The 12,091-nt window shown below is 41.3% G+C and overlaps 1 protein-coding gene across 1 annotated transcript in view; it reads right to left on the reverse strand.

Annotated features, from left to right (window-relative positions):
- Positions 1-12,091, reverse strand: part of ccdc82 (coiled-coil domain containing 82) — a 58,530-nt gene that overhangs the window by 20,872 nt on the left and 25,567 nt on the right. The window contains exon 7 of the mRNA XM_052026752.1: positions 3,072-3,257. Coding sequence (XP_051882712.1) covers positions 3,072-3,257 — 186 coding nt within the window. The remainder of the gene's footprint in view (positions 1-3,071; positions 3,258-12,091) is intronic.

The raw sequence follows: 12,091 nt of genomic DNA on the forward strand, positions 1-12,091 counted from the left end.
GATTGCATAGTGGCGTGACTTTTTAATAGGTACTTACTGAGATCACAGCTGAGAGGAAAAGTGGAGAAGGTTTTTGGTGTTTCTGATGTGATGAACTTCTCTTTTTGCAGGACTTTTTCCTGGCATTTCTGCACACTTAATTTTGTGGTAGATTTTGCTGAAACCACCCAGGATGTGGTGACCGGGAACCCAGCCTGGGTCAGTCTACTCAAGGTTTGTTTGGCAGAGTTCTACAGCACTCTGCCTGTGAATACAGGAGAGATGTGGTTGGCCATTGATCAGTTTGAGCCTTCGGTAATAAGGCTGGTTCTTCTGGGAGTGAGTAGTACCATTCCTAACTCAGACAAAATCATTCAAAATCTTGCTGGAGGCAAAGTTTGGGCATTACATTACTGCTCGATATCCTTCGGTGAGCTAGACATAAAAAAACACTGAGTGTATTCAAGCTTGAGATCAATTGTTTTTTTGGACACTATGGGAATCAAAGGTTATGGGGACAGGTGAGAAAATAAATTAATGTGCAGTATCAGCCACAATATTATTGCACAGCGGAGCAGGCTCGAGGGCTGCTTGGCCTCCTCTCGCTTCTAATTCCGTTGCTCTTGCTTTCTTAAATGTAACCTTGCTTCTTGTGGTTGTTTCAACCTATCAGAATGATGATGAGTAACAGGCACAGTGATGCCTGTCTTTAGATCTGTGCTGGTCAATGAAAAGAGGCCAAGGGGCAGAAACAGCACTCTCTTTCAAACCAGTAGACCTGGTTCAGGGTTCCTTCTTTGAAAAATGGGCAATTAAAAATATAGGATTCAAAGCAAATCTTAACAATTGTTAGCAACACAATGGGATATGGCTCCTTTCCTCTGATAAAGCCTTATCAAGGTAAATAATTTATTTTTCTAATTACTGGCATGTATGCAATGCAATAAATTTATTGCTGGAATCATTTCTACATACTACACGCTTGTGCAGTGGCACCAATTAACAAAGCAGCCGCAACAGGAGTCAACAAACCACAGGTTTGACAATGTTATTTATGGGAACTTTGAGTAGTTCAACCCCTTTAACAGTCACTTCACAACATCCACCACTGGCACACTTCCCCCATCCCCCGATCCTCACTCCTATTACAAAAGTTGCTGCATCATTCATTAAAACCACAACATAAAAGCACTTACAATACAGAAACTACATTTCCGCCTTCGATGTTAAATTATTAAACTGGTATTCCTAAATGCAATGTAGTTATCATTTCACCCACTATAATTGTAAAGCTGCCTTTTAAACCGACTTGCGAGGCTCCTGCACTGCTAATTCTGCCTCTTAAAACAAAATGAGAAGAGAAAACCCTGAAACTCAAGAGAAATTCAAATACATGGCACAGTTCCAACAAATGACAATACTGTGGTCTGACTACAGGAAGAAGGAAGCCAAACAGATGGTGTAACAGTGGAAGTTACGTCTTTTAAGATAACCATGAGTGATAATGGCTACATGTTATAACACTTGCATGGCCTGGGAGATGTGGAACAAAACCTGCTGAATAATAAATGTTGCCAGTGTTTTAACTAATAAATTTGTCACTTTTTGGAACAATGCATGTATTTATTGCATTGGTTGGTTGTTTGCACAGTATATACTGCAACGTATGCTGATGTAAAAAAATGGCCAAATGTACCTGCTAGTGAATTTCTAAAACAAATGCTTTTGCAGTTTTTGTTCCCTCTCTTTCAGTACACTTTGCCGTGCTGCTTCTCATTGGTGGTGCAAAAATGGTACAGGCATACCATTAAATCCATATTTACACTGCACAATTCCTCAATTAATGTTGGAGCAAGTCTGCCCTATCTGCTTGAATTAACAGATTCTATGACACTATTCCTAAGAGCAGTGGATTTCTCTAAAGTGCCTTGACCAATATTACTATAAAACACATTGTTAGTAAAGCACAATACAGACCAATGACACACTTTTGGGGAACGTTACTATTATACCATGAAACTGACAGCAGCTCTGTGATTTCTGTGCCTCCATGATTTAATGTGGAAATCTTGTTTTGTCAACAATTCAGCACACCTTTTCAACAAAAGCAGTCAAGAGGACTCACTTGTACTGAGAAGAATTTAAGTTATTTATGAACTAATCTCAATACAATACACTCTGAAATTTTTAGGCTTCGTTGCATTAGATCTAAGTGAGTTTTTATTGATGTACTAAGTCAGATCTATCACCTAACAAACTATGGCTTGGAAATTCTAGTACACCTGAAGTATGATGTGAATGCAGCAGGTGCCCTCTGGGCTGGCACATATGACTGGGTGTGGAGGGAAGGGGAGAAGTTGCACTGGGGACTTAGCAGCACGCTATAGAGATACTCTGGTACTCTTGCGTGTGGGGGTGGTGGTGGAGGGAAAGATTGGGGTTTTATGCAAAAAGTCTGCCATACTTCCTTCATCACGACTGGAAATACTCTCAGAAATATAAGGCACTTTGGAGATGTCTGAAGGTCATGAAAGGTGCGAGAGAAATGTAGCTTCTTTCTTTGATGCTGTTAGCTCCTGATGCTTTAATACTGTAGCTCTAGCCTTGTGCAAATGGTGTATATCTTACTGGATTTTCTAAGGCTGCCCACCAAGATAACTTGGTAGAATCAAAACAGCATGTGGTGGAAATACTCTTTCTGTCAGGCAGCATCTGTGGAGAGAGGAACTGTGGAGGCTTCTTCCTTCGCAAATGTTACCTGTCTTGCTGAATATTTCCAGCACTTTCTGTTTTTATTTCAGGTTTCCAGCTGCTGCAATTTTTTGCTTTTTGACTTGATAGGAAAATGAGTCTAGAGCCAATGCCTTCAGTAACCCAGTGTGAAAGCAGCTGTAGATGTGTTTGGGTATGCACCAAGTGTTGCTCATACTATGGTAACAGTCTGACTGGAGCCATTGATTCAGTACAAAGGTGCCACAGTCTCTCTGACTTCTGCCAGCACTTGATTTCAAATAAAATGCTATTGATAATAGAGCACATCTCAGATATGTACAAGAACATACTAACAGGCTATATTTCTGGAAAAGGTTTACCTCTTTTATCCACTTTTGTTCTTCCAAGCGCCTGTAGATCAGATCAACAGCATCTTTCACACTTTCATCCCGAGTACCTTCATTCTGTACCATGGAACAGCACTGCTGATACAACCCATACTTAAAGTGCTTTAAACCATGGTACACTTTTGTCCTCTCCGAACACACTCGGCCAACTAACATCACCTACAATAATTCAAAAGAAGAAGACTTGACAAATTGAACAGATCCAGAGCACTGTACTTCAATGAATTCATATATTGTAAATCAATTACAGTTACATCAGCAGCCCTTTCAAGCTCAAACTACAGCAAGAAATCTAATTAATTTGATTTTTTTAAACTTCCTATTGTGTTTTTAAATGATACTGTTTAAACAAGAAAGACAAGGTCTTCCTGAGGTGACTGGAGTAAAGGTGAGGATAAATGATCCATACAGGTAAGAGGGTGCAGGGTTGATAATTAATCTATGAAGAATTAGATGACCACGGTACCCCTGGGCTGGGGAGTAAAACATCAGCCTGCTACTTCTCACCCTTAATCAAGTGCTGAACAGTGCTTCCAAGTGAATGTTGTGCAAAGACAGCAGTGGGTTCTGTGGTAACAGACCTTTAGCTAAATACTCATTGTAAGGGTTTCGAATAATAAGTGGCCTTTCGATGAGGTAAATAAAGCGTGCTTGGTGCCTGTAACATTGTTACACTGGATAAACCAGCATCTTTGGTTGGATGGTTGGGGGAGGCAGCGCTGAGGGGTTTGGGCAATGTAACGGAAAGGGAAACAATTGATTAAACTGACATCTTGGTGTTAGCCTGAAGGACTTCCCAAGGCAACTGACACAGCACCTGCACAGGATGATTTAGGGCTAGCTGCATTTTTGTTAATTCTACTTTCATAGACTGCTTTGAGTCTCTGTCCATTTCAATGGAGGCTACGTAGACCTCAGGAGTGGCCATAAGTGCCATTCATGGACACTAGACAAAATGAAACCTTATTGAACTGCACTTTCTCTGTAGCTGTGACACCTTTACTCTGTACTGTTATTGTTTTTACCTGTACTTAACCTCAATGTTTTCTGTACTAACTCAATGTAATTGCACTGTGTAATGAATTGACCTGTACGATCAGTATGCAAGGCAGGTTTTTCCACTGTACCTCGGGACAAGTGACAATAATAAATCAATACCAATACCAAGTCTGTTTCCCGATGCCAGATTTTTTATTTATTATCTTTTCAGGATGGTGATGTCATGGCAAGGCCAGCATTTATTGAGCATCCAAAACTGCTCTATGGGAGCTGGAGGTGAATAGCCAATTTGAATTGCTGCAGTCCTTCTGGTGAAGGTGGGTAGAAAATCCCAGGTATGAGGCCGAGTGGTGACAAAGAAATGGCCATTTATTTCAGGACATCGTGCTACTTGAAGGGGAACTGCAGGGTGTGGTATTCCTTTTTGTCTGTTGCCCATGTCCCTGGTGGTAGAGCTCACAGGTTTGGGAGCTGCTGTTACAGTAGTGATGCATTTTGCAAATGGTACACACTGTGCCCACGGTGTGATAGTGGTGAAGAGAATATATATGCAGGGTGATAGTCAAGGTGTGTCCTGAATAATTTTGACCGCTTTGATGTCGTTAGTGTTGCACTCATCCAGGTATGTAGAGAGCATCTTTTTATGCTTTGGACGTGTGTCTTGTAGATGGTGGAAAGGCTTTTGGGTGTCAGGAGCTGAGTCATTCATTGCAGAACATCCAGCCTCTGCCATGCTGTTTTAGACACAGTATTTATGTGGCTGGTGCAGTTGAGTTTCTGGGCAATGGTGACCCCCCCCCCCCCCCCCCCCCCGAGATGTTGATGTTACCATTGACCAGAAATTCGACTGGATCAGCCACATAACTATTGAGTCTACAAGAGCAGGTCAGAGGCAAAATTTAGGTTGATTTAAAAGCAGAGCAATGTACTTACAATACAACCCATTCAACCATGTCTGAAGTATCTCCTGGCTATAACACGACTTTCATTTTGCACTACATCACATGCTGGTTTCTGATATTTTCACATCATTTATGAAATGGCTACTGATTTAGACCAAAGATGTTCACCATTTTATTGGTTTCAGTTCCTTCTCCAAGGTACTCCTGGTTAAATCAGGGCTCAATGCTCAACAGAAAGTAAAAAGTAGGAATTGTAAGGACCAAAAGGTGGACAAATTTGATCCTAATTATCTTTCACCAGTTGAATTTTAAACTGATTCTAATGGTGAAATGACTGAGTAAAAAATGCACCAAGGTACAATATTGCCATCTGATGGAGCTAAAGAGACACAACGACATGGAGCTAAACCTCCATGCTTCAGAATATTGTAATAGTCTATCGACCATTACAGGTAATAATAATATTTGTAAAATCAAAAACTGTTATATATGTAAATGTTTAATTAGCAAGTAGCATTAAGTAAGATTCAAATAATTTTATTGTCTGTTGGGTAGTTCCTATGGCTGACAGTCGACTTTGGATCATTTCACTTCTCCACTTTCCTCACACAAATAAACAAGTCATATTCTAAATGAGGCTTGACATAACAGCTTTAATATTCCCAGTTAATTATCTCCAATTTGCATACAATGAACATTAGGTAAATCTTGCAGCATGAATTCTTTTTTTCGGTCCACTTTTCATTTTTTTGGACAAAACAGCAAACTTGCAAGATTTGTGGATATTTAATTATATTGTCCTATTGTACTAATTGCTCTGAGGCATAAGGCCAATCTCAACAGGGCAGGGAATTAAAATGGATGTAAAATAATTACTGGTCTGTCCCAGTTACACTCCTACTGTTTGCTATTTTAACCACAGTTTTCAAAGTTGACAATCACCTTCTAGAAGCTAGCAGGGGACACATGAACAGTAAAATTGATCTGCTGTGATGCAATAAGAACTCTAAGGATATTTTAACTAAAAAAAATCAAAGGACATGTTCAAGGACCAACCTGCCAGTGGCTTCATGGAAGTAAGTCAGATAACATGTGTCAGAGGATTAGCGGGATGATTGTAGATCAAAGGTAATAAATAAATATTTGCATTTAAATAGAGTTTTTTTACATATAACCTAAAAATATCCCAAGGCACTTTCTAACCAATTAAATTTATTTGTGGTAAAACGTGGCAACCTATTAAGTTCCCATGACATAATAAATGGTTCAAATACCTACTCCGATCTGGACAACCAAAGAAAAGGTTAGGAAGTGTATAATAAAGCCACAAGAGACACAAGGGATGAGTTTACTGCTAAGGACTTGCTTACTTCCCTTCTGTGAAAATTTACCCCCTCTGTGCCAATATTCTATTCTCATCCAATACTCCCATAATCATGCCTTAAGGATCTGTGAAGCCAGCAAATCTTATACACCTGTGACACACTGATGATGCAGAGTCAGAAACTGTTGCCATACCACAATGTTGCCCAAATTACCAAATGTGTTAACACTGAAGAATTTCCACCATGATTTCAATTTACCTATCGCCCAAATGTCAAAACACTGTGCCTTTCCTATGGGTACACCTAGACTGTGATCTGTCTTGAGCTCAGCAGTGCTAAAGGAGGCTATTGTTGCTTACTTCAAGATGCTTGTGAAGTTTGTGCACAGTAACTTCTGGGTTTTGGAGTCTATTTTGCCATCTACAAGGCAAAAGTTTGACTTTTGCTGCTACTGTGATTCCATTTACCCAGGTGCATTGCCTACTACGGTGCTCCTGCAGACCATACCCAATGCCACACCCAACACATCCTTTCAATATGGGGCCTTAATGTTAGTGGATAAAACTCATAGCTATATTATTTTAAAAGATTTACCTTATAAAGTTAACTGTGTTGTAAATTTAATATTTTTGTACCCAAGTACAGTTCTGAAAATCTGCCATTTTGAAGTATGGCAACGCTCTGATTATCAATTTTAATAAAACCAATTTGTAGGTTCAAGCCTAAGTTTCATGTCCACTGGTGTTTATTCTTCTGCTATTCAAAGGCTAGAATAACATTGGCAGGGTTCATTTGCATTCTTTGAGATAACTACAGTAACAAGATTTTGAGCAACAATCATTATCAGATAACATCATATTGGGGTTGGTATGATGCAAGGGAACCCCTCTGGGCCAGCTCTTTAGTGCATAATACAGGAGAAATATATGAGAAAGCCCAAGTCTCATCTGCTTTTCCATTCATTGGGACAGACATCTGAGTTCCCATGGCACTAGCTGGAATTTCCTGCAGTTCCTACCAACATTGATCCCTCAGCCAACATTAAATCCCACAGCAATAAAAAACTGAAAATACTCTGCAGATCGGTCAGCATCTGTGGACAGAGAAGTCTTTCAAAATAATTCAGAAAAAAGTTGTAAAGAAAAATAAGAACAATGGAACAAGAGGAATGTCTGTGATAGGATGGAGATTCAGAAGTGACAATGACACAAGAGGTTAGGGTGCTGGCTAACAATGGCTGAGAAAGGTTTGTTCACAGACATTTGATTTGAGAAGATGCAAATAAAAGTAGATTCATGTGTTCTGAGGGGAGAGAGACAGACAGACAGACAGACAGACAGAGCGACAGAGGCAGAAAGTGAGAGAAACAATGCCAGCACTGAGATAAAATCGAGTTATAGAGTCATACAGCATGGAAACAGGCCCTTCTGCCCAACTCGTCCACGCCAACTATGTTGCCCAGCGAGCTAGTCCCATCTGCCTGCATTTGGCCCATAGCGTTCTAAACCTCTCCTATCCATGTACTTATCTAAATGGCTTTTAAATGTTGCTAATGTGCCCACCTCAACCACTATTTTTGGCAGCTCATTCCAAATACGCACCACCCTCTGTGTGAAGAAGCTGCCCCTGTTGTCCCTTTTAAATCACTCACCTCTAATTTTAAACCTATGTCCTCTTGTTTTTAGCAGCCTCTATCTGGGAAAAAAAAGACTATGTGCTTTCATGCAGTCTATGCCCCTCATGATCTGACATACCTCTTTCCAGGGAATAAAGTCCCGGTCTATGCAACCTCTCCTTTTAACTCAGGCCCTCAGGCAACATTCTGGTAGATCTTTTCTGCACTCTTTCTTGTTTAATAACATCCTTCCTACAACAGGGTGACCAAAACTGTACACAATACTCCTAAGTGTGAGCTCACCAACATCTTATATAACTGCAACATAACTTCCCAATTCCTATACTCAATGCCCTGACTGATGAAGGCCAGCATATCACAACACCTTCTTCACCATCCTATCTACCTTGACGCCACTTTCAGTAAACTATGTACTTGCAGTCCGAGGTCCCTCTGTTCCATAACTCTACCCAGGGCCCTACCATTCACTGTACAAGTCCTACCCAATACGCAACATTTATCTGGATTGAAAGCCATTTACCAATCCTCAGCTAATGTATCTAGCTGGTCAAGATCCCCCTGTAATTTTTCATAATCTTCTACACTGTCTACAACACCATCTATTTTAGAATCATCCGCAAACTTACTAACCATGCCTTGACCATTCACATCCAAATCATTTATATCAATTACAAACAACAAAGGTCCCAGCACCAACCACTATGGCACACCACTAGACACAGGCCTCCAATCCAAGAAACAACCCTCGACCATCACTCTTTGCTTCCTACCACTGAGCCAATTATGAATCCAATCCGTTATCTCCCCCTAGATCCCATGCAATCTAACCTTCCAGACTAGCCTGCCATGAGGTACCTTGTCAAAGACCTTGCTAAAGTCCATATAGGCAACATCCTCTGCTCTGCCTTCATCTACCCTCTTGGTTACCTCCTCAAAGAACTCCATGAGGTTTGTCAGACACGACTTCCCATGCACAAAGCTGCACTGACTGTCTCGAATCAGACCATGTCTCTCCAAATATTGGTCAATCCTGTCCCTCAGAACCCCCTCCAGCAATTTACCCACCGCCAATGTCAGACTCACTGGTTTGTAGTTTCCTGGCTTGTTTTTGCTACCCTTTTTAAACAAATGGTACCACACCAGCCACTATCCAGTCCTCTGGAACCTCACCTGTGGCCAGAGATGAAGCAAAAATCTCTGCAAGGCCCTCCACAATTTCTTCTCTAGCTTCCCACAAGGTCCAAGAATGTACCAGTCCAGGCCCTGGGGATTTATTCACCTTAATGCACTTTAAGGCCTCCAAACCTCCTCCCTGTTAATTCGTATGTGGTCCAAGACAAGACCACTCATTTCCCCCCTTTCCTTAGTTTTCTCCACAGTAAATACTGAAGAGAAATATTCATTAAAAATCTCACCCATTTCCTTCGGTTCCACACACAGAGGGCCATGCTAATCTTTAAGGGGACCTATTCTCTCTCTAGCCACCCTTTTACTCTTAATATACCTGGGATTTTGCCTCACCTTGCCTGCCAGATCCTTCTCATATCCTCTTTTTGCCTTCCTAACTTTTCTCTTATGCACTCCTATATTTCTTGTAGTATACATCCCTCTTTTTCTTAACCATAGCCTCAATATCTCTCGTTACTCAAGTTCCCGAAACCTGCCATCCTTGCCCTTCACCCTCACAGGAACATGCAGGCCCTGAACTCTTGACATCGCACTTTTAAAGGCGTCCCACTTGGCAGACGCTGCCTCCCCCTTGGCAGACGCTGTCTCCCCAGCAAACAATCTCGCCCAATCAACCACTGCAAAATCTCGCCTAATGGCTCCAAAATTTGCTCTGCCCCAGTTTAGGATCTTAACCTGTGAACAGGTCATATCCTTGTCCACTACTATTTTAAAACTTATAGAATTATGGTCACTGGACCCAACGTGCTCACCGACAGACATTTTCGCCACTTGTCCTACCTCATTTCCCAGGAGGAGGTCCAGTGTTGCACCCTCTCTGGAAGTCCTCTCTATATATTGATGAAGGAAGCTATCATGGACACATTTCACAAATTCCACTCCATCCAAACCTTTTACACTATGGTTGGCCCAGTCAATATTAGGGAATTTAAAATCTCCCACTAACATTACGTTTACAACTAGCTGCACGGTAGCGTAGTGGTTAGCGTAACGCTTTACAGCGCCAGTGACCTGGGTTCAATTCCGGCCGCTGTCTGTAAGGAGTTTGTACGTTCTCTCTGTGTCTGCATGGGTTTCCTCCGGGTGCTCCGGTTTCCTCCCACATTTCAAAGACATACGGGTTAGGAAGTTGTGGGCATGCTATGTTGGTGCCGGAAACGTGGCGACACTCTACACAAAAGATGCATTTCACTGTGTGTTTTGATGTACATGTGACTAATAAGGATATCTTATCTTATCTGCTCCTCCAATTCCCACTGACTACTGGGGGGCCTATAATACAATCCCATCAGAGTGACCATTCCCTTCTTGTTTCTAAGTTCTACCCATATGGCCTCATTGGATGATTTCCCCCAAGAATATCCTCTCTAATGACTGTTCTTATGTCCTCTTTCATCAAGAAGGCAACTCCCCTCCTCTCTTACCTGCACTCTGTCACCTTTAATGCTAGAGAACTGAAAGAAAAGAAAATGCTAGAAATATACTGCAGACTAGGCAGCATCTGTGGAGTGAGGAACAGAGAGTTAACGTTACAAGTTTATGATCTCTCACTGGACCTAGCTAGTTGTGATACAAACGAGAACACCTGGTTATCTGAGAAATTAATTCAGTGTTGAATCCTGAGGGCTGTAATCTGTTGAGTTGGAGGAGGAGATGCTGGCTCATTTTCACCACAAATGTCCAATCCCTTTACATCTCCATCCTGTAACAGGATGGCCCAAAAAACAGTAGTCCCCCTTCACTGCCAACATCTTTCTCCTGACTGAATTTATGTTCATATTGAAGAACTTCTTCCTTAACTCTGCTTACTTCCTCCAAAGCAAATCTGATGTACTAAACTGTAATATTAACTCAGGTTTTCTCTCTCTGCTAATGATGCCTTTGTACCTCACAGTTCAGGCACAAAATTTTTAATCTCTCTGCTCTCTTCCATCAACATTTATTTATATCCCCTCCAGTCAGATCAACTACAATAAGCAAGCCTTCACCACCCACTCTCAGCCCACAGTATAACTTCCATTATTGTCTCTCTTGATTTTCACCTAATGCCTTTGATTATTCCACCCTTTGTTCTTTCCACCTCTAGCCCTCCTCTGTAACTTATAACATGTTTGAATTCCAACTCTTTCGAGTTCTGATGAAGGGACATGGAGCAGAAGCATTAACCTCCTTTCTCTCTTCACAAATGCTGTCCTATCTGCTGAGTATTTCTTGCATTATCTGTTTTTATTTCAGATTTCCAGCATCTGCAGTCTATTTTGCCTCACGGCCAAAGTTCTCAGACTAATTTGTCATTTATCTCATTTTGTTTTGGGCCCTTGTGTGCAATATGACCAACACATCAGCAGCATAACAATTCTCTGCATTTCAAGGTAATTCATTGCTTGTCAAATGTTTTGAGACATTCCAGAGAGGTTTGATAACGCATTATAAATGGAGGTCTTGTTTTCTTTCTATTGAACCAGACACTGTCTTGAAGCTGAAGAGGAGTGCAGAATCGTCTCCAGGGAAAGGAAAATTTATAATCCTGTCAGGGAGATAAAAATGAAAGTAACAGGCCCCCAACTGAATGTCAGAGTGAACTAACTATGCTGAATGTACTTTTCTTATTCTCCTTCCCTTTACACAGTGAAGTATTTTTACCTCTTGCTCTTCTTGTGACATCTTTCGTCTCTGACAGTGGGATGGTGGGGGTGCCTGCCTGGATACAAAGACAAGTAGACGGATTTTCCTCACATGGGAGTCCTTTTCAGTGGAGCCTTCTGGAGACCAGCTCTCCCCCACCCCCCTCCCAAGATATCAATGATACTCTGTAGACATGAAGTTGTGTGAGACACCAAAGAAAGCTGCTCACTGTTGTTTTCTGTGAACCAGCAAACCAGCTCAACACAGTTACAGATAGAGAATTACATCACTGAAACTGCAAATGCCCTCTTGGTGCAA

Source organism: Pristis pectinata, chromosome 11, assembly GCF_009764475.1.
Source record: "Pristis pectinata isolate sPriPec2 chromosome 11, sPriPec2.1.pri, whole genome shotgun sequence".
Lineage (NCBI taxonomy): Eukaryota > Metazoa > Chordata > Chondrichthyes > Rhinopristiformes > Pristidae > Pristis > Pristis pectinata.